Genomic DNA, 23790 nt, shown 5'->3' on the forward strand with positions numbered 1-23790 from the left:
TTCATAACTATGATAGGAGTTCTATTCTCCTGAATTCACTTCCGAAAACCCATATTATCTTCTTAATGTCTTAGCAACAAGGAAATTAGACTTTACCTAAACAGTTCTCTCAATCCTTTTCTCGGACTACTTCAGACCTTATCTTATTAAGATTTCAACCAAGAAAATTTCAACTTTTTAACCAAAAATTTTCTCACCCATTTTCTTTTAGGTATAGTTCGCTTATAACGACAAAACAATTCATTAGTACTAAATACTATATAAACAATTTCGGAGTAATAATATCGGCGCATCGCACAGATACCCATACTAATAACATGACTAATAGCAACTTGCTTATTGAATACTTAACTAAATCACTCCAATTATTTTAAAAAGAAAAACTTAAATTAACTTTTTCCTAAATCAATTGCAAAAGCAAAAAAAAATTGGACTACCAAGAAGCATTGTAGTGTACTCAAATGGCGGCGGTAGAGTTCTGAAGCTCATTGTACCTCAGTTTCATCCTCTTCCAAAAATCTGTACGAGCTTTAAGAAAAGGGTTTGCAGTTCACCATTATTGCTTTCTCTCTTTCAATCCCGAACACTGCAAAGCCAAATTTGTGAATCAACAAAGATTCTGGGGGTATTGTTCCTGATTGTTTCATTGAATAAATTAGGGAAGCAATAACTTAAATGGGGAGCAACCATAACAATGATAACTTGGAGCACAAACTGCAAGCCGGGAAATTGTTCCGTCATGTTAATTCTCTCATAGTCGCTCATCTTCGCGATAATAATCTCAATCAGGTACTGTTTCCTCAATTATTTGGTTTTATATACACATTCAACCTTTTGAAACTGCTTACCTTCTTTGGGTTCCTTGAGAACGTTGGGAGAAGAGAAATCTTTGGTGACTGTAAATATGTAACATTATAGTTGTTGGAAAAATTACAACTTTATTGAAACAAATCTTATGTTGTGGCGTTCGAGAGCGATTTCAGTCCTACTAGGATGCACATAGTTGTTAGCTGTTGCTCTCCGTGGTTCCACAGCTCAGAAATAACACAAAGAGGAGAAAATTTGGAGAAGAAAAGAGAATTTTTTTAGGGTAGGAAAATGGTCAAAATTCGTCTGCTTTATATAGGTTAATTCTGGAGGTGTTATAAAGGGGGTTTAGTGAGCTGTAACAAAATTAAGTTGATTGTCACAATTAACTTGGTAGCTACTAATTAAAATGGCTACTACAATAGTGATCGACTGTTCTTACAAAATTTATTTAGTAATATATCAGTATATGTTCTTGTAAACATGTATTTGGATACTTTATATGTAAATTAAAAAAAAAAACTAAAAATATTTTCTTAAAATCAGATTTGGGATAGGTCTCAGATATATACAGCATGCAGGGGAACATTGATCTGTTTTGTCTTCAAGCCACTTCTCATGTGCGCAAGACCACTCCTTTTTACTTGCTCGTTACAAGCCCAATAAAGGGCGATTACTCCTTTTTACTAGTTCGTTACAAGCGCAATAAAGGGCGATTAAAATAAGGAGAAAAGCAGTGTTTTTCTAATTAATGTGACTTTTGTTTCACATAAGACAAGAAATAGTTTGGGGAAAATGAACCTACAAGCATTCTTTATTCTTTGCATTATTTAAAAAGAAATAATGCCAAAGAAACGAAATGATAAAGAAATGATTCCAACAATCACTCACTAATGCTAAGGTAAAAAATGAGAACGAAGTTTGGGAAAAGGTTATCTAATGCTATTAAAGACAAAGGTAAAACTCGAAGCAAGGAGGTCAAGCTTCTATCCAAGCTCACCTTGCTGAGGGTAATGAAAGGAATTATTTCATCAACCCCCACTAATGCAGAAGGTCAAAAATAAGATCAAATTTTGGGGAAAGGCTGCCTAGTGCTATCAAAGATAAGGGAAAACCTTGAAGCAGGGAGGACAAGTTTCTATCCAAGCTCACCTTGTTGAGGGTGATGAAGAGACTGTTACCATTGTTGTCGAGGCAAACTCTGTAGCTAACAAGATTGATTGGGTATGGACTTTGGGGCCTTAAGACATGTTTGCATCAACTAGGAGTTGTTTCATTATTTTGAGGAGTCTACCGATGATGAGTGTGTCTACATGGGTAACTTCATCATTTCTAGAGTTATGGGTACATGAAAATTTTGCTTAATTTAACTTCTGGAAAAACGTTGGATTCTGTTTTTCCCTCCCTTTGTAAAACTTAGTTTCACTAGCACTTCTCCACAAAGCATGTCTTAAACTTGTTTTTGAAGCTGATAAAATAATTAATTTCTCACAAAAGGATTTGTTGGGAAGGGGTACCTCAATAAAGGTTTTGTTTGTGCGGAGTATGGTTCAAGAAGTTGTCAATAATGCAAGTAATTCTAGATCTGCTTATGTTGTTGAGTCTGCTAATTTTTGTCATGGTAGACTAGGTTGCTAATATTACTTTATTAAAGACTTAGAAAAATGAAATTAATCCCTGGGATAAAGTGTTAGGTGATTGAGTGACTCAGTTCAATTCAGACACTGGGGATGACCAAAATTGCATGCTTTATAGAAAATGGGAATTTGAATTGCAACTTACTGTCTTTCAGAAGAAAGTGTCTTTAATTGTTCCTCAAATACTACAATTCTCGTTGCCTCGTTGCAATTGTAATTAGTTATAGACTTATTGGAATAAAGAGCTTTTACATATATAACCTATGAAGGTTGCATAGCTTTGAAAAGTGCTTCTCTTATTTGTCCTCTATTCATGGTCTGTTTTCATACCTCCGTGATGCTCAATTGGTCATCATGACATGCTTATCATACCTCTTAGACCATAAGAGAAATTATTCTAACAGACTTGCCATGTCTTGTAATACTAGATACAGGAGCCTGTGCTAGCATAGGCCCAAACTATATTACTTTTGGTTACAATTTATGTCACATATAAAATTTGGAGAGTCAATCAAGTTTTTAAATATTTTAATTTGTTAATTATTATGATCTACAATACTTTTACGTAATTTTCAAATAATATATGTTACTTCCTTTGTCCCAATTTATGTGACACTAATAGAATTTAAGTGTCAACCAATTCTTTATATGTCTTCTAAATTTTTAAGTTGTATATTATCGTGATTCGATTTATAGTACTTTTTATGTCATTTTTATATTTTACTTCTTCTGTCCCAATTTATGTGGCACTGATAGAATTTCAAAGGTTTTTATATCTCTTTTGAATATTTTAAGTTGTCAATCATTGTGAATTATAGTACATTTTTCGTAATTTTCAAATAATATATGTTACTCTCTATCTCAATTTATGTGGCACTGATAGAAATTCGAGAATCATTTAATCTTTTTATGTCTTTTATTAAGTTATTTATTATTTTGATTTATAATATTTTTTTTCTGGCATTTCAAATAATACATGTTACTTCCTCTGTGTCCCAATTTGTTGGTACTGATAGAATTTTAAGAGTCAATCAAATTTTTTATGTCTTTTAAATATTTTAAGTTGCTCAATTATGTAATTTATAGTAATATTTATCTAACTTTCAAATATTTAACAAATTAAAAAGAAAAATCAGACGGACAAATTAAACAGAGTAAGAAATTGTTTTGCCCGAAATGACCAAAGTAGCCCTTGGGCAGCAAGCTTCCAAGGTGGTTCTATATATAGAGAAACATATTGGGGATTGAACAAATGATCATGGTTGCTATCATGGCATTTGGAATTTATCGCTACGTTGCAATCTAAGGTTTTTGATATTCAAACCTCACTTGGTGTTTCTTTTTGCGGTTTCAGCTAATAGGAGTCCCATGACTATCTTAGCTTCCTTGCTACAGAATTTCACAAAATTCTAGAGTTCACACTGCAATTATCCCCTAGAACAAGGAAATATCTACAAGAACTCCACAAAATTTGACTTTAAACTTTTCATTGCGGAGTCCAGCATGTGTATTCTTTGTTTTCCTTGGTCATTGTGCTGCATGTTTCTTGCTGTCTCTGATACATGATGCGGATACCTTCCATAGCATATCTGTAATAACATATGGGCTGCAAGTGAGGTCTCCTAACACAGTCATCTTTTCCTGGGTTTAACTGCTTGACCTAGCACTATGATTGGGTTCAAAAAAACAAAGTTGAGCACATCAGCTTGTGTGTCTTATACATGTTTTGAATATAACTGGTATGTAGCTAAGCTAAGTTATTTAGAGGTCTTGATGAATTCTGCTATGCGTGTATGACAGGCTGCAAGTGCTGTAGCTTCATCTACAATGACACCAATGAATGTTGAAGCTCCTCCCAACAAGCTACTGGAATTGGTTGCAAAGGTTTGTATCAGTTGGTAGCGTTTGACTTTGTTATGCTTTCACTGATTTTCTGCTGCTCAACATGGGGTAAGACTGTAAGAGAATAGATGTATAAAAACTTCTTTATCAGTCTAAGCCGTTAACAGGGTCTTGCAGTGGACAAAGATGACACACTGAGAGGAGTTTCTACAGCTATACCTTTTGATCCAATTGTAACTGCTGGATATGGCTCAATCCCGGCCCCTCGGGCTGCATATGTTGATTTCAGGCAATTTTTCTCCCATTAAACTATTTTCTTATTAACCTAAAGGGTTTAAGTTCTGTTTTATAAGTTTGAGTGCTTGAAGTACAATTAATGCGTTATCGGTTGACCAAGAGTTTAAAATCCTTATCCCATGCTGATGTATGCAGTTGACAAGTTCTACTGTGAGTGAAAAGGAGGAAGTTATCTGGTGATTGTAGGAAATTTTTGGATACTTGAGTTCTAATCTTCTGTAATCAAGAGTAATAACTAATAGGGAATGATTCCCATGTATGGAAAAACTAGAGTGTCCAATTGACTATCTTTTTCCAAAAGTATCCGATTGATCATCTTTTTTCCTTTTTTCATTATTTACATCTTTCTAACTGATTAGCTGCTGCACCTTTTGAACCAATCATAATTTTTATTCTGTATATTATTAAGTTCTGTACTGAATATATGCATGAGGGTGAAACTTTATTGTGTAACAGCTTTCATATTGAGCTAGGTCATGTCTATCATACTCTTCCTATGTAGACACTGTAACTTTGATCCTTTATAAGATCCTTTTGATCCGTGTATCAAGAGATCCAGCAGTGGCTTATACACTATAGCGAGCCATCAAAATGCATCTCATAGTCATTTGACCTAAGAATAATGTCTCAAGATTACCAGAGTGGGTTCACTTTCAGATTTCAGGATTCACCATAATTTAATTTATCTGTCTGGACCATGTAAGACCATTTCCTGGCTTGCTGCATCTGTGTGATAAATGTTTCTTCTTTCTTGTAACAAATTTATAAATGATGTTAAGCTTGTCATTTGTTGGAGTTCTGATAATCAATTTGTTTTGCAACAGTAGCATGAACAATACAAAAGGGCCGTCAAAAAATATCCCAAAGCATGAGTCACGACATATTTCCGAGCACAAGGTTGTATCTTAAACAGAACTGTAGGTTGTATGAGCTCTTGTCTTTGTTTCAATTGCCAATTCCCAGCAGTAAGTTTTAACACAAGAATTTTCTTTTAGAATGTTGCAAGGTGTGCCAGATTTAGCCCTGATGGAAGATTCCTTGCTACTGGAAGTGCAGACACATCAATTAAATTGTTTGAGGTATTGTATCATTTCTTTAGAACTCTGAACTTTCATTCTTGTACTTCTAATTCAAAAGCGTTAACTTGTGCAGATTGTAAAAGTTAAGCAAATGAAGCAGCCAGAAGCAAGGGATGGCCCAGTGAGGCCTGTTGTACGAACTTTTTATGATCATCAACAAGTAAGATCTTGATTGTGTGATACTTAAATTTCTTGAGTCAGATGTCCCTGTATACAACTTTTTAGGTCTGTTAATTTGAGCATTGGTTCAAAAGATCTCTCATTAGCCACTATATAGGTGAGACGTTTACTGGATTATTCTACCAAATTAAAGTTCACTGGACTTGTTTGTATTATTTTTTGCCTGTGGATGCTCCTCTCATTAAAATGGTAAAAAAATATAAAAAGTGGAGCATCCCTTTTATCATTTTTTTAAAGGGAGCATATAGCTGAGTAAGTTGAACATCATATTATCTCTGGCGATTTGATGGTGTGCTTCCCCTTAATTATTGATAGCACCCCCACACACTCTATTCCTGTGAATCTAAGTTTCTGATGTGTGATTATGTCAGGATTTTCCCTGTTTCTTACCCAAAACTTGTACATAACTGCAGCCTATAAATGACTTGGATTTTCATCCACAAAATACAGTACTCATATCTGGATCAAAAGATCGCACCATCAAGTAGGATTTATTACTAACTGTGAAGTTTCCTATTATGTTTGTCACTGGAATATTACCTAACTACTTTTTCCTTTGGCTTCTTTCAGGTTCTTTGATTTTTCCAAAGCGGTAGCAAAGAGAGCATTTAGAGTGATTCAGGTCACTCAAATGTTATTCAATTTTGAAACCAAACATTAAGCATGAATTTAGCTTAGAAAATATACTAACTGTTCTACTTGATTTGGATTAAATGTTTCAACAGGATACACATAATGTAAGGTCGGTGTCATTTCATCCTTCAGGGGACTATCTTCTGGCAGGCAAGTAAATTTCTTTCAAGTTATATACTGTACATTGGGCTACTATTTACTAGTTAGGTGAACTTAAAACTTATTTGATGATGCTATTTTAGAGGTGAATTAAAACCTGATTTAATGATGATATGTTGGACAACTTTTTATCCCTGAAGTTTTCTATGATCTTTTGCCCAATTTCTAGAGAAATGGGGAAGTCATACTTTACAGGTTTCTACCAGAACAAAAACGAGCAATCTATGCCTATGCTATGAAGTGTAAAAATCTGTTTGTTCATCTTTTTGGTATTGGTGATCAAATCTCGTAATGCAATATATTCTTATGTGCTAATCCATTCTCTGCAGTTACTTCTAACTAGATTTTTCGGTGTCTTTCTTGTTAAGTTGTTTTTTTTTTTTTGAAATAGGTAACTTTGATTTTTTGTTAAGTAATTACTTTTTGCATTATTCACCGCTGGACAAAGAAATGTAACCTTGTATTATTCACCAAACTCAGCACTAAGGAAATGCTGTGAATAACAGGAGTAAAGCCATCCCAAAAACAAATGTACAGAGCCTATGAAGTCCTAAATATTATTTACATCATCCACAAAATGAAAATTGAACTACAGTTAACAATGTTAAATTAGAAATGCTCTCTGGAACAGTTCTCTAGGCAGTTCTCTCTCCTCCCTCCTCCCTCCTACGTGGGAAAGCCCTCTCTCCTCCGGCACCCAATACCTCTGGTAATTACCTCATGTGATTATTCTTCTTTTCTTTCTACTCTCTTGCTTAGGCAAGCCATGGGGGGAAATAGGATTTGTTTTAATGCTAGTTTCAAGACTTTTGGTATTACCAGAAGGAATGATGAAGGCTCTGTTTGGTACGAGTGGGTGGAAAGAAGTCGAAGAATGATGCGAAGAACTACCGTGAGCAGTAAGGTAATGGAATGGATCTGTTTCCTGCTAAGAGAAGCTTCCACTGGTCAGAAGAAAGTCACAGGGAGATGGAGATATACTGAAAGAAAAGAGGAAACTTCTGCACTACGAAACATAATGAATATGGGAGATATATGAGCATTGTAGCCATTAATGTGGGGGGTAGATCTGTTATCATTATTCCAGAACCAGTCTTGAATGCTGGATGGTACAATTTAGCATTTAAGATAGAAAAACTTCATTAACTGCCCCAAATGGTCAATATCGACTAGTTTACCAAGACTTTTGAACTCCGGATACCCCTACTCAAAGGCTGTAATGGACAGCAAATGGCTATAAAAAAACCACAAGGAGACAAGCTCAGCAGAAAAGCAAGAGGATGGGCTTTTGGATAGGTGTCTTGTAGGGTATCTGGAGAAGGCCGCAAAGAGAAACCTTCTTTGTCTGAAATCAAAAGGTGGTCATCTTCTGAATGGAAGGCCTTCAGTGTCAATATTCACGAGCTATACGAAAACATGTTCCTTTTTGAATTTCCCAATAAATTCATTGCGGAACAAACTCTTCAAGGTTAGTGGAAATGGAGAAACCTGAGTTTCAACCTAGAATGGTGGAAGTTAAAAAAACTTGGAATATAAATTATAGGGATCCCCCCTACATCTATGGTCACAAGTATTTCAAGAAATAGAGCAACTATGTGGTGGTTGGGTTTTGTTGCAAACAGTGGTAGAAATATACCGAAAGAGGTTTCGATTTCGCGTGGTCGGATACCATTTTCTGATATGAGTTGAAGGCAAAGTAAGATATGAAATCTTGCCGGAAAAAGTTTTGAATCTCACCAGAGAAGAAGATAACAATTTGAAATCAGGGTATGTTATGGACCAGGAGATAATAAGGAGTAACATATGTACTGTAGTACAAAAATCCCCTTTTACCAGGGATCCTAGTACATATACCCATGTGGGGACTGGAAAGTTGACAGCTGTGGTGGTACCCACTGAGTCATATGAGAGCCATATGACCTCTTTAACGAAAGAATCTATTATGGGCCTTAGGTCTTAGGCCAGAACAACTAAAAGAAGAGTATAATGGGCTAGATCCAGCAAGCCTATTTATTTAATAGCATATCCAATTCCACCCAGCCCAATCCAGTAGAAGATTGGACTCTTCAAGATAAAGAAACACGGTTCTTCTCAAAGACATTGCAGGGAGCACAACTGAATACTGAGAAAGAGAGAACAACAACAGATAAAGTGGTGTTTTGGGTGATGTGGTTGTGCTAAATATGGAAGAATCAGAGGCACAAGTTCCAATTGGGGAGGAAAAAGAGGTATGCTATTGAAGACCAGAAAACTTTGACCTCTGTTGAAGAATGGGAAGTCGAAGAAGCAGAGCCACTATACACGCAACAACTGTTAATCGCAGAAAAAAGAGAGAAGTTTCTGCTTGGGTGAAACAAAATTTGATCAGACTGGGAAAATTGTTTGGGGCTGATTTCCCAGGTCATGAAGAGGAAGCTAAGGAACTCTTACTACAGGTGGACAGACAAGCCAGACACCAAGAAGCTGTAGCTGTATGCAAGAAGACGAGGTTCAAGGGCTCTAATGAATTGAAAAGTTTTGTAGCTTTTGATGTGAAGTTCAAAAGTGTGTGTGGTGGGGTGTGTGTGTGTGGGGGGGGGGGGTTAGAGATAAGGGGAGAAACTTCGTAACTATTTCTTGATGCAATTTAAACTTGTCTCATGGAATGTAAGGGGTTTAAACACTAGGGACAAACGGAGGGTTGTCAAGAGCATTATGGGGGATTGGAAAGCTGACGTTATTTGTGTTCAAGAAACCAAACTAGAGAGGGATCTTATGGGGCTAGTAAGGCAGATTAAGGGTGGTAGATGGATCAAAATGGCATGTTTGGAAGCTAGTGGGACAAGAGGAGGGATAATGATGCTTTGGGATAGTAGAATATGGAAAGGGGAAGTTTTATAGATCGGGACATATACCCTTTATCTGGAAGTTTGTGAGTTTGAATCACAGGTGCAGGACTTCTCATGCCATATAACAGGAGTATATGCTCCAAATTGCTATGTGGAAAGACTAGTATGGAAGAAATTGTCTCTATCAGAGGTTTAATAGAAGGTCCATGGCAGTTTGTGGTGATTTTAACGAGGCTAGATATGTATCAGAAAAGAGGAGAGGAGATGTATCATGAGAACAATAGGGTTGCGGGAGTTCTCTGATTTGATCGAGGATCTAAACCTAGTTGATCTTCAATTGGAAAATGCAAAGTTCACCTGGTTCAAAGGGGATAACCACCTGATAGCTTCAAGAATCGACAGGGTCTTGGTATCTCACGAATGGGATGATGCTTTTAGCAACTTGAAACAATGCACCATACAGAGAATAGTGTTCGACCACTCTCCAACACACTCCAAGGTGGTTCCCAGAAAATAGCAAGAGCTATTTTATGTTTGAGAACAGGTGGTTAGGGACTGAAGGTTTCATTGACAAATGACAGAGTAAGGATATGGTGGAGCTCTTTTTGATTATATTGGGAGGCCTGATTACATCCTTGCATCCAAATTAATAGCCTTGAAACACAAATTTAAGGAGTGGAGCAGAAGTGAGCGAGGGAATCTTGGCCAATAGAGGAGATCTTTACTTGAAAAGTTGGCTGATATGGAAAAGATTGCTACTGATAAAGAAGTAACTGAGGATGAGGCAACAGAAAAGACTAAGTTTAGTTTTGAACTTGGAGGATTTGATAAAAAATGAGAAGATCTACTGGAGGCAAAGATCAGATCAATTTGGTTAAAGGAAGGGGATAAGAACACCAAGTTCTTCCATAAGATAGCTAATGCACACAAGAGGTACCATAACGTATAGTAACTGCTAGTCCAGGGGAACATTGTCCAAGATCCAAAAATAATCCAAGGGGAAATAGTGGAGTTCTATTAGAAGCTTTATACAGAGGAGTTGCAGTGGGGACATGCCAACACATATTTTTTTCTCCCATTTGAACTTATTTCCATAATCTTTGTTGCTTTTATAGGTGCAATTGCTGTAGCTCGTCAATAAAATATTTCTATTAAAACTTGGAATTCAAATAAAATTTTGTGCTGTCTTATCACATTCACTTTTTTTCAATTCTATTTGAATTCTATCTGGATAAATAGAAAGACTCTAGGTCAATCTAGTACCAATATATTTATTTGTTCCAATTTTTTGAATTGCCCAAAGTTGACAGGGGAGGAAAAGGAGGATCTTGATATAAGCTTTGACAAGGAAGTTCTAAGGTGTTTAAAGCAGTGTGCAATTGATAAAGCACCAATGTTGGGAGGTGATGAAAGGTGACATAATGGAGAATTTTCAAATCTTCCATGAACAAGGGAGGTTGGAAAGAAGTCTGATTCTACATTCATAGCCCTAATCCCAAAAGAAGAAATGTGAAAAGAATTGAGGGACTTCAGACCTATTAGCTTTTTTAGGTAGTATGTATAAGATCTTTTCAGAAGTGCTTACCGAAAGGCTGAAAAAAGTGATGTACAAGCTTGTTGTATCACAACAATTAGCTTTTATTAAAGGGAGACAGATAATGGATGCAGTCCTCATAGCTAATGAAGTTGTAGATTCCAGGTTAGTCTAAAAAAATGACCAAGAAATGTATGCAAATTAGACATTGGGAAAGCATATGACCATGTCAATTGGGACTTTCTTATGGGTATGCTAGAGAAGAATTCTGCGTACCTTCAGTGAACTTCTCAGTATTGGTAAATGGCTCTCCAACAGGATATTGTAGGTCACATAGAGGCTCAGGGTGATCCCTTATCACCCTTCCTTTTCATACTAGTCATGGAGGGACTCAACAATATGATCAAGAATGCATGCAATGAAGGGTGGCTGAGAGGTTTTGAAGTTGCTAGAGCTGGAAGGGAAAGTCTAGAGATCACTCATTTACAATATGCAGATGACGCCTTGATCTTTTGTGATGCTGATAAAGACCACCTTAAAATATTAAGACTGACTCTAGTTACTTTTGAAGTTATATCTGGGCTACATGTCAACTAGAGGAAAAGCTTCTTGTATCAGTAAATGAAGAGTACCAAACATGGAAATTTTGAAGTCAATATTGGGATGTGAAGTAGCTGTCCTCCCAACCACATATTTGGGTATGCCTTTGGGGGCAAAATCCAAGTCTATGGAAATCTAGGATGGGGTGATTAAAAAGTGTGAGAAGAGGCTAGCAAGGTGGAAGTCTTAGTACCTTTCACTAGGGGGGAGACTAACTTTGATTAATTATGAGCTTGGTGCACTTCCAACATAAATGATGTCATTGTTTCCTGTCCCACTGGGAATCATCAATAGGTTGGATAGCATCATGAGAAAAATTTTATGGCAAGGCAACAAGGAAAGGAGAGGGTATCACTTAGTCAAATGGAAAACTGTGATCACTGAAAAGAGAGTTGAGGGTCTGGGGATCAAGAACATGAAGAATCAGAGCAAAGCTTTTAGGATTAAGTGGCTTTGGGAGTACTCAAATGATAATCAGAATTTATGGGGCTTAATCATAAAGGCAAAATATGAAGAGAGTGATAGTTGGATGACAAAGGAGGTTACCACCCCTTATGGTGTTAGCTTATGGAAATCCATTTGAGAACTCTGGTATGAATACAAACCTAATACCAAGATCAAAGTGGTAGATGGAATAAAAACTAGATTCTGGAAGGATGATTGGCATGCTGAAGGAAATATGGAGACTCTCTTCCCTGACATCCACAATTTAGCTCTTCAGCAACAAAGTACTATAGCTGACTTATGGACTCCTCAAGTGTGGAATTTTGTATTTAGAAGACACCTCAATGGGAAATTCCAAAAGTAACATAATTTTTTAGAAGCATTGATCAGTTTAGTGGTCTGGAAATAGGGTGGGACAGATCGCAGTGGTTGGGAAACAGTAAAGGGATTTTTAAACTAGGTGCAACATACGAGAAGTTGAACCATGAACCATCAAAATTTGCAGTTACTCAAGTGGCCCTGGAGACATATGGAAAGCCAAGATCCCCTACAAGGTGTCTTGCTTTGTGTGGTTATTGGCTAAAGAAGCAGTATAGACACGAGAGAATTTAATGAAGAGGAGAATTACACTTTGCTCTAGATGTTTTTTCTGTGGGAGAACTGCAGAAGTTCATCCAATATGAAGTCACCGTCCAGCTGTTGCTGAGACTTAAAAGCATCTCTTGGTCCATGCCTAGGAGAATTTCAGAAGCTATACAGGGACACGAGCAAAAAAACAGAACTAACTAGAGAATTGTCCCTGCCACTATTTGGTGGACAATATGGAAAGAGAAGAACCTTAGTGCTTTTGAGAATAGGGAGAATAGTATGCAACAAGTTAAACTGAATTGCATTTTGACTCGGCGTTTTGGTGTAATCAAATTTACTCTAATGATACCATCTCTATTATTGATGTCTTAGACTCATTATAGGGATAAGTCAATATAATTAGAGTTCTTGTGTAAATACGGGTTTCAATACAACCTATGTACTGTTGTACAGAAATAGAAACAACTACCATTTTCAAAAAAAAAATGAAAATGAAAATTAAACTAAATGTTAAGGCAGTTAAGGAAAAAAAAAGCCTTCTATCTGATATGATACCTGGTTTGATTGAATCAACATGTGATATTGACTTATAAATCTTAAAAGAGAAATGAAGCTCCGGAGGGCAGCTCGTTGATGATTGGTCTCAACTTCAACTAAGAGGAAATATAGATCCAAAGGTGTTGTAAGTTGTAACTACTTAATATGAAGTACAAAAACTACTATAACAACATACAATATAGTTCCACGACTAAGGTATGGGGAGAGTAGACTGTACGCAAACCTTATCTCTACCCGAGTTTTCGTGAGACCCTAGACTCAGAGAAAGCATAAACACAACATTTATGAATGCATAAAAAATAGCACTATAGTAAGATAATAGAGGCATGCAATACAAGTAGTAATAGAAGAATAATAACAATACAGAAACAGTAAAATAATAAATTTATCAAAAATAGTACTAATGCTACTAGCCAGAAAGACCATATGCAAAACTATTTATTGTTATTCTTCTGCCCGAATCCTCGACCTCCATACCCCTCCCATCAAGGGTCATGTTTTTGGTAAGCTAAAGTCTTGCCATGTCATTACCTCTCCCCAAACACTTCTTCGGCTACCCTTAGTCCTTACCTTCCCTCCTGCCTTCCAGTGTCAACATCCCACACCTTCTCACTGGGCATTTGTACATCTCCTCTTGACATGTCTGAACCTTGTCAGCCTAGCGTACCATATCTTGTCCACCACAGAGGCAACTTCAACCTTGGCCCGCATATCATAATTTATACCCTATAACATCCCTAGTCTTAGAACCCACCCATCTGGTCTCCTGAGCACAAGTTGTGATCTTCCTGTTCTTGAGAATCTTCACTAACTCTATACACTTCCCGTCAGAGTTCCTATGTTCCAAGACACTAACACTACCACTAATATACAAAAAAGAGAAGTGTCTTAAGACAATGGAATCTGCACGCAACACTACGCTATGCTAATGCAATATATATCTCTACAAGAGCGGAAGATAAGGGCTGAAAAGTGCACCCAAAGGTACCAACTCCTGGCGGATAGAACGTGGTATAGGCTGGAGATATCTACGCTCTGCTGCTGGTCTAGACTGAAATGATTTGCTGATGCTCACGCTCCGACACATACTGCTGCTGCCCCTGCAACTGGAGATTACTGTTCGCTGCTCAGTGTGCACCTGTACTACCAGACCACGAGAAACAAGGAAAAAAAAAGAAAAAGAAGAGGAAAGAAGCAACTATAAAGGAAAAGAACAAGAGGACAGAGAAGGTGGAGCGATGACTGTGGCTGATACTAAAACCACAGCAGCGGACTGGTGGTTTATGGTTCTCGGTAAAGAGAAAAAGAAACGAAGAAAAAGAGATAAACTAGAGTCTAGAGGGAATAAGACTGTTGCAGATCCTAGATTAGGAGCTAGGGTTTCTGCAAAGGAGAGAAGAAGGGGTGGAGAGGAGAGAGAAGCGGTCTGAGAAGATGAGAAAGAAGAGGAGATGACTTGCCTGGTGCAGCTTCCTGGTGGTCACCAACTGGAGTTAGGTCCAAGGGAGGTGGGGAGGGGAAGAAGACTGTTCAATGACATTGAGCGTTAGAAGAGAGAGAGAGAGAGAGAGAGAGAGAGAGAGAGCATTAGGAAATATTCACATTAGTGAAATTACTTCAAGTGCAAGAACTGTTAATAAAAATTCCAACCATAGTGGACGGTAAGCTTTCTTCTTAAGACTTGAAATCTAACAAGTTAAAATTGGTTAGAGAAGCAATTATTCGATTATGTATCATAAGATCATCATTTACTGCTAACTCATTCAGATGAAGTAGCAGTAATATTGAACACGATTTGCATTATGCCGATTGGCTAAATTGTCTCATGATAATGTTGGTTGTTACAGGAACTGATCATTCAATTCCCCACCTATATGACATAAACACTTTCAAATGCTACCTGCCACTAAATTTCCAAGATATGGGTGTCAATAGTGCTATTAATCAGGTAAATTGGGTATCATAGTATGCATTGGTCAGAGGATTCTTTACTCACCATTATATTTCCTTACAGGTTAGGTATTCATCTACAGGTGGAATGTATGTAACTGCATCCAAAGATGGTGCAATTCGGTTGTGGGATGGGGTAACAGCTAGCTGTGTGCGATCTATAGATGGTGCACATGGAGCGGCAGAGGCTACAAGTGCAAATTTCACGAAGGATCAAAGGTAAGAGATCCCTAATGGATACAGCTTACAATTAGGACCAGGAACTTCTTCAATTAGAGAAAAGAAGACGAAGAAAGAAAAAAGAACAAGAGGTTTATTCCACTTGAACCACTGCCTAGGTATGAATAGGGTTTATTGTTTCTTTTTACGTTGTGGAGGGTGGGGAACTTGTGAAAAGAGCTGCCAATGAGAATCTTCTCGTCGCACCCAAGGGTGTTGCCTAGTGGCCAATTAAGTGGATGAGAGCTATGAGGTCTCAGGTTCGAATCCCAACGAAGATAAAAACACTAGGTGATTCTTCCCATCTGTCCTAGCCTTGGTGGACAGAGTTACCTGGTACCTGTTGCTGGTGATGGGAGGTGACAGGTATCCCGTGGAATTAGTTGAGGTGCGCAAAAGTTGGCCGGACACTACGTCATCAAAAAAAAAAAAATCTTATCTTCATGTTATATCACAAAAAAGATCCAGTTAAGTATGGAGCTATGGCTTGCTTGATTACCAAGTTTACTGGTATGCTCCTCATGCTCTTAGACAAAAAGAATGATATTCATCTTTTGTATCAAATTGTTATTTGCGACCTATGTGGTCTATTTGACATCAAGTTTTATCTCTTATTTACACGTAGAACTTGCTTTACTTTTCTGTGACATATTCTTGACATTTTATTTTTTTTTTAACAATGAGATAGTCTTGATGTTTTTTCTTTTTGGTAAACTCCATATTTCATTCCTAGCCAAAAGTGTCTGTACAAACAGAGCAATATTGGACAACCTTCTCACTCATCTATACAAACAGATTCTACTAGCCCATATCCTTCTATATAGTACTTCCAATATAGATCAGTGATCTATTGCTATCTGTATCTAATCAGAAACTAAGGATAAACATTGAGTTGTTGAAGTGCATCCATTTTACCCTGGTCAGATTCTTGATGTGCATATGCATCACTATTTCCTTCAGCACTTCATCAGCGTTCATGCTCCTTTTCTGAAGTCTGATGAAGTTCCTTTCTCTCCATATGACATACACTAGCATACCAAAAACATTGCTTACAACTTCAGCTAGTCCAGACTTCTTCTTTGCCATCATAGATACCCATTTCTCCTCTGTCTCCCAGTCCTGAATAGCTCTTGACAAAACCCAGCCATACACACAATCTATTCCACAATGCCTTTGTCTCCTGGCATTAAAAGAATAGATGGCTGAATGTTTCTAATGTCAATCCACACTAAGCACAATCAGGAGGGACTTGAATCCCAAGCTTAATCAGCCTGTCAACAGTTGCTGATCTCTTCTGAACAACTAGCCATACAAAGAACTTGAATCTTGGATGAATCCTGGGGTATATAGCATGGCCTTCCAGTTAACTCTAGGAAATTGAGGCATCAATCTTGTGTACATCTTATGTATGGAGAAATTTTCACCTGCTTGGGTTGTATCAAAAGCTGAACTCAAGTCTCCTTGTGTTGTTTGTCCCTGTAGTATCCATTCCCTTGCTTCCAATATCGTCCTCACAACCCAAGAAGCATTCTTTGGTATTTGGACTGTTTCATTATCTTTCCTTCTTAGAAAAATAGTTGTGTACCCACTGGATTCATAAGCATTCTTTATTTCTTGCTATATTCTGTAACTGTTTCAATATTGCAACTCTATTTCACATACATATATTTATAATGTTCAGGCCCCAGCTGCAAAAGGTTTGCAAATATTCTCCCAAGAAACCAATGCTTTCTTTGATATGGTCACATTTCCAGTGCACAAGAAAGTTCTACAAATCTGTTCAATACTCTTCATCACCTTCTTAGGAGTCAAAAATCTTTGGGACTAGTAAGGTTGCACCCCAAAAAATAGTGACTTGGATCAATTGTACTCTTCCAGCATAGGATAGTATTTTAGCAGACCAACAAGTGATCTTTGCAGTAATTTTTTCAGAAAGTGGCAAAAAATGCTGAGCTTTTTAGATGCTAAAGGCACTCCTTAATATATGTATGGAAGGACACCTACAAGATATCCCAGCTCCTCAAGACTCTCTTCTTTTGTGTGATTGGCAACCCCAACAATATATAGTGAAAGTAAGAGATTTTCATATTCAGTTTCCACTACAGGTCTAACCTGCAGAAAGTTTGAAGGTTGATTACTTTCTGCAACAACAACAGTAACATACCCCATATATTCCCGCAAGTGGAGTCTAGGAGGGTGAGTGTACACGGATCTAGAAGCCAACATCTAGGTTCAACATAGGAAATCAAGAATTTTTGCATGAATGCTTTTGGGGGTGATGATCAATAAAGCTACAATCATCATTATAACAGCAAGCTATGGGAGATAAGATTTTCTTTGTTTCAGAAGATAAGTCCTTTGAAGTTGTAATTATTAGTGATGATTTTCCCAGATGGTTTTCCATTATAGAATGCAACAGGTGTTTCTCAAGCAACACCAAAATAGATGAAGATAACCTAAGGTGGGTCTGTGACAATCTCAAACAAGCTTCCAGGGGTGCAGGGGATCTTTATAGGAGATGGGGGCGAAAACAACAAGCACATCTTCTTAGAGTGTATCAGAATTACAATGTTTATGGGAGATTTGTAAGAATCGAGGCTTAATCAGGCCAGAAGAAATCGTCTGTGATAATTCCAGAAGCTGGATATAACTGGGGTTGGATAGACATTGCAAATAAGATTCTTAACTTTTTGGGTAAGCGGAGGTTCCCCAATATTCTTATTCCATCGGCACCTCAGTTGAGAATGTACTTCGAGGTAACAAAGTTATCGAGTTGGCAACATCGAGTTCAATCAACGATGTTGATAACTCCCATCCTCTGAGTAGATGCCTTGTTGGTGTCTTCAACGATCCCTTCAACCAGAGTCGTAACTCCGAAGTGATCCAGAAATGGTTCATCAATAGGTGGAAAATTACTGCAGGTCTCAAAGTCATTCCCTTAGCACACAATCAATTTTTGTTTGATTCCCTTCGAGACAAGAAGTAGCTCGCATCAAACCTAGTGATTGGTTCTGGAATTGGTAGGCGCCTATCACTCGCTTGGTGGTCTCTGACGATCGGAAACTCCCATGTGAAGTTGGAGCACAAATGGGTAAAAGCTTTTGGAATTCATTTGCATGCTTGGTCTTCAGAAACCTTTCGTAAGATAGGTGATTTTTGTGAGGGGTTTCTCTGAACTGATGAGGACACGAAGAATTGGACACGCTTTTACTGGGCTCAGATTTGTGTCACTCATACAGATACAGTTACACCCACCAAAATTGAGTTGTTGATTGGAGACTAAAATTTGTAATTTCACTTTTAGAAGATGTACTCTCCACCATCTCTACCGGAGTAGAAGCTGTTGTTACCAGAAAAGGGAAAGAGAAGATCTTTGCCAATTTCTCATCGAGCCACGAGAAAGATCGTGTTGTCAAATCAGTCAATGACCACGTGGGTATGAACTTTAATTCAAATTCATCGCTACAAAAGTTACCCTCTATGACTAGGGTACAATCTAAAACACCAGAGGTCTTAGTGGTTCAAAATTTGGACCGGGTTTATTATAACAAAGGCCCAAAGAGAAAAGGTATTAAAAGAGGAAAAAGAATTTGGAAAGTTGTTGGGCTTTTGAAAGCCCCAACTGTCAACAATAAAAATATCATTAGTCCAACTCCTCTTATTATCCCCCCTCCTATTGAAGCTAAGCTCGTATCACAAAACAAGAACACACTGGGGGATTTCTCTCACTCCAGTACAAATGCAGACGATGAAGTTGACACTTCAATTGCCATCACAAATTTTTTCTTCGCGGATTCCGCTCTTCACCGGAGCCGGTTCTGATGAGTGGCTCTGAAGCAAATTTTTCTTCTCAAAGTGAAACACTCTCTCTCCCATGAGTTGGAAAAGAATCCAATAGAGTGTTTGAAATTCAGAACCCTTTTTTTTTTTATGAAGTGATTAGTTTTATTGCAGGCATCAAGTAGATGCATAATAGTTACAAAAGCTTAGTAGCAAAGGTCAGCTCTCCTTTACATTGTTAATTGAATCAGGGAGCGAACATGGTTCAGAAATGAATCAGGGCAATCTAGAGGGGATGAATAAACCCAACTATACAAAAACATGAGGCAGTTAGCTTTTAAAGATTGGTAGGTAGTTGATATTCCATCAAAGCATCTTCTATTCCTTTCGTTCCAGATACTCTAAGAAATGTCTGCAGGTATCATCTTCCAAATTCTCTTGATGGTGCTATCAACTTTCCAGCAACCCCAGCTTATTACAGCATCCCTGATATTTTGAGGCATGACCCATTTGAGGCCAAAAAGATCTAAAAACATACTCCACAAGTTTGCTGCTATTTGACATTGTAGAAATAGGTTGTTGTCTGTTTCTGCTTCCTTCTTGCACATATAAATCTGGTAGCCATCTGAATTTCCTTCTGGTCAGGTTGTCTTGGGTCAGGCAAGCTCCATGGAATGCAATCCAGCTGAAGCAACTAATCTTAGGTGGCAATTTGATCTTCCATATAAGCTTCCAAGGCCAGTGGTCTGTAATTGCATTTCGTGGGTCTAGAAGCTTGAAGGCTGCTTTAACTGAGAACTTCCCACCCCTTTTTTCTCCCCAATTGAGCTGGTCTGGTATTTCACTGTTAATTGCAACATTGTGAAGTGCTGCTAGTAGGCTGACCAACTCCTCAATTTCCCAGTCTTCTATGTTCTTTCTGAGGATGAAGGTCCAAGAATTCCCTTCTCTGTATTGCTGAATAGTAGAGTTAGGCTCCTTTGCTTTCTGGAGCATGGTAGGATAAGCAACCATTAAGGAGGAGTTGCCTATCCATTTGTCTCTCCAGAAACTGATATGTTGTCCATTCCCTGCAAATTAAGTGTTTATGTTGAGAGAACTCCTCCAATAGTTTGTTTATACTTCTCCAGACACCAACTCCATATGGCGCTGTTGAAACATTAGAACACCAGTGGTTTAGTGCTCCATGTTTAGCAATAATCACATCCTTCCAAAGGCTATGCTCCTCTTGAGTGTATCTCCACAACCAATTCATAAGTAGGCATTTGTTGTGCAATGCTAACTCTCTATGCCCAAACCGCCTAACTTTTTTGGTAACAAGACTATTGGCCACTTGACAAAATGGAATTTATGGCTTTTGTTATTCCCTTCCCCTAGAAAATTCCTCCTGGTTTTGTCCAGTTGCTTCAAAGCATTACTAGATATGAGATGTAGTGACATACTATATGTTGGGATACTATCAAGTACACTGTTTATCAATGTAAGTCTTCCACCCATAGAGAGGTACTACATTTGCCGTGTAGCAAGCCTTTTTTCAAACTTTTCAATCATTCCACACCAGATGCCTTCCGCCTTGTATTTATCCCCCAATGGAAGGCCTAAGTAAGTGGTTGGGAAAATTTCAGTTCTACAACCCAATGTGTCTGCCAGCTCCTCAATGTTCTGCACCTCATTAACAAGATAGATCACACTCTTGAGCATGTTTATATGGAGACCTGAAAGAACTTCAAATACAAGTAGCGTAAGGTTTAGATATAGGACCTGCTCTCTGTCAGCCTCACAAAAGATCAATGTATCATTTGTGTAAAGCAAATGTGAGATGTTAACTGCTATATTCCTTCTTATATCAAAACCTTTGAGCCATTGCAGTTGTTTGGCTTTGTTCATTATTCTTACTCAACCCTTCCATAGCTAGGATGAATAGAAAAGGTGAAAGAGGATCACCTTGCCTTAGGCCTCTCTGTGCAGAGAAAAATCCTACTGGGCTTCTGTTGATTAGAACTGAATACTTCACTGTGGAAATGTTGAACTTAATCCATTTAATCCACCTATCACCAAACCCCATCTGCCTGAGAATAGATGAGATAAGACCAATTCAAATGGTCAAAGGCTTTCTCAACATCTAATTTGCAAAGTAGTCCAGCATTCCCTGTTTCAATTGCTAATCAAGCACCTCATTTGCTATGAGTGAGGCATCAATGATTTTTCTCCCTTTGATGAAGGCATTTTGTTGGTTTGGGACTAATTTCCCCATAACTGTCTTCAATCTATTTGCGAGGACTTTTGCAATTATCTTGTATATGCTTCCAATCAGACTGATAGGTCTGTAATCCCTAAGTTTGCTTGCCCCCTTTTTCTTAGGAATAAGTAATATGAATGAAGCATTACAAGACTTAACTATCCAGCAATGTTGATGGTAGTGTTGCATAGCTGCTAATAGATCTGTCTTGATAAACTCCCAAGAGCTCTGAAAGAAAGCCATACTAAAACCATCAGGTCCGGGGGCTTTGTCAGGGGCACTTGATTTAATGGTTGCTAATACTTCCTCCTCTCCAAAAGCTGCTTCTAAGTTACTGCTTTCCTCTGCTGTGATAGAGGCAATTCCTTCAAACATGATTTTAGGCCTCCACTCTTCTTGTTCAGTGTACGCTCCTTCAAAGAACTCCTGTCTTTTCTTTTTTAATTGTCTCCTTATCTTCAATGACCACATTGTCTACCAGAAGTCGGTCTATGCAATTGGATCTTCTATTAGAATTAGCAATCTTCTGAAAGTATTTGGTGTACCTATCCCCTTCCTTGACCCAGAGGCACCTGAATTTTTGCCTCCATGAGATCTCCTCTATCTTGGCTAATTGTTGTATCTCAGCTCTCAGGCTTGTCATTTGACTAGCCTCTACAGTGCTCATTTGTTTGCCTTCAGTGTTTTGTTCCAAGATCATCAACTCATCTAGTGCTTTTTTCCTTTCCTGGTCTCCAGTTTTCCAAATTCCTCCTTGTTCCAAGTGGTTATGTCCTTTAGACTCATCAATTTTTGCACAAGGATGAAATCAGGCCTCCCATTGAAATTGTAGCTCTGCCACCAGTGTTTTAGCTTATGTAGAAAGCCATCAACTTCCAGCCACATGTTCTCAAATTTAAAGTAGGAATCAGTGGCATCCCAATCCCCACTTTCCAGTAAAATGGGCTTGTGATTTGAAATTACCCTTGGCAATGCAATTTGTTTCACACCTTGAAAGAGTCATTCCATTCCGGGGATATGATGAATCTGTCAATTCTAGAAGCTTGTTGATTGTTCTCACCTCTGGACCAAGTGAATTGGGCTCCGTGCAATGGTAGGTCAATTATCCCCAGGCCTTGGATTATGTCTGAGAATGTTGCCATGGCTCTTGATCTCTTTTTGCAATTTAACCATTAACTTTCAAATCTGCATACATTGAAGTCACCCCCTATGACCCACTTATGTTCCCAAAGTCCTCTTAACCCTGCTAGTTCATCCCACATCTCCTCCCTTTCCGGATTAGTATGTGGACCATAAATGCCCGTGAAGCACCATCTGAACTCTCTTCAAGTGTACTTTGTAGCATACACGAGATCGAGTAACAGCCCAGTTGTGTGTACGTTTTCACCCATTTCCTTTTATCCCAGATCACTATAATACCACCTCTTGTGCCGTTTGCTGTAAGTTCCACCCAATCAGCCCATTTATTCCCCCATAATTGTTGTATTAGTCTACTATTGCAGCCTTGGATTTTGGTTTCTTGTAAACATAAAATGTCTACTTTCCACTTCTGAATGAGGGATTTGATAGTGCTTCTCTTCCCCTCCTCATTCAGCCCCCTTATATTCCAACTAAGGACTTTCAAATTCATCCAGACAGTGAGGTGTACTGCCTGCCCCTACTTCTACTACTTTGTTGTTCTTTTTTGTCATAATTGATCCCACAAATTAATCTTTTCCTCTCCCCTTCTCCTCTGTTTTTTTTTTCAGACTCCCGGACTCCTTTTGATTTAACTCCAACTTTTGAACTTGTTTTTGTCTTCTTTGCTCCATTCTTAGAACTAAATCTAAGAGATCATGTTCAAAACCTGTAGCATTGACCCCGAAGGCTTTGCATGCCTTAACCATTGTGCTTTTTGTCCACTTTGATGTCTCGACTACAGTTGGTTTGTCTATAACCTGTGGATTGGGGTTACCTTCATACCAAGTCAGTGATAAAGCTTCTCTTATTGCTATCGAGGGGAAATCTGTATCTGAGCTGGAAAAGGCAACCAGTCCCTGCTTGAGGTGTATTGTTGCAATGGCCTGTGGATTCTTTCAAGGGTAATTCTTTCATCATCTGCATCTGACTGCTCCACTCCTGATATTTGCTCTACGGATTCTGTTTGTGATAGAGCACTGAATCTATTAGAAGCTGGGTTGGGTTTTTTGACTTGCCAAATGGTTTTAAGCTTAAAGAGTTTGGCCTCATTTAAAACTTTAGTTTTTCCCCTCTTGCCATTTGGGCCTGTTTGGTAATAAATCTGATCAGCTTCTAGGCCCATTTGTAGTTGATTCAGCACTGGGCCCACTCCCATTAACATTATTAGATTCTTTGACTTTTGCCCTTCTGTCCACTAGACAATCCAGGTTGTCCCTTTTTGAAGTAAAGCTGTCCT

The 23790-nt window shown here is 38.1% G+C and overlaps 1 protein-coding gene across 3 annotated transcripts in view; it reads left to right on the forward strand.

Moving 5' to 3' along the window:
• Positions 1-338: 338 nt before the first annotated feature.
• Positions 339-23790, forward strand: part of LOC101264599 (cleavage stimulation factor subunit 50) — a 31133-nt gene continuing 7681 nt past the window's right edge. Inside the window, exons 1-12 of one of the 3 annotated variants that reach the window (XM_019211507.3) lie at positions 403-521; positions 660-789; positions 4245-4328; positions 4454-4575; positions 5408-5480; positions 5579-5662; positions 5736-5822; positions 6256-6326; positions 6413-6464; positions 6568-6625; positions 15034-15134; positions 15201-15355. In XM_019211507.3, the coding sequence (XP_019067052.1) occupies positions 676-789; positions 4245-4328; positions 4454-4575; positions 5408-5480; positions 5579-5662; positions 5736-5822; positions 6256-6326; positions 6413-6464; positions 6568-6625; positions 15034-15134; positions 15201-15355 (1001 nt within the window). In that variant the 5' untranslated portion in view covers positions 403-521; positions 660-675. Of the gene's footprint in view, positions 790-4244; positions 4329-4453; positions 4576-5407; positions 5481-5578; positions 5663-5735; positions 5823-6255; positions 6327-6412; positions 6465-6567; positions 6626-15033; positions 15135-15200; positions 15356-23790 lie in introns of all 3 variants that reach the window. The other 2 variants (XM_069292637.1, XM_010315908.3) reach the window with 2 other exon arrangements.

This window comes from Solanum lycopersicum, chromosome 12, assembly GCF_036512215.1.
Source record: "Solanum lycopersicum chromosome 12, SLM_r2.1".
In the NCBI taxonomy this organism is placed as follows: Eukaryota; Viridiplantae; Streptophyta; class Magnoliopsida; order Solanales; family Solanaceae; genus Solanum; species Solanum lycopersicum.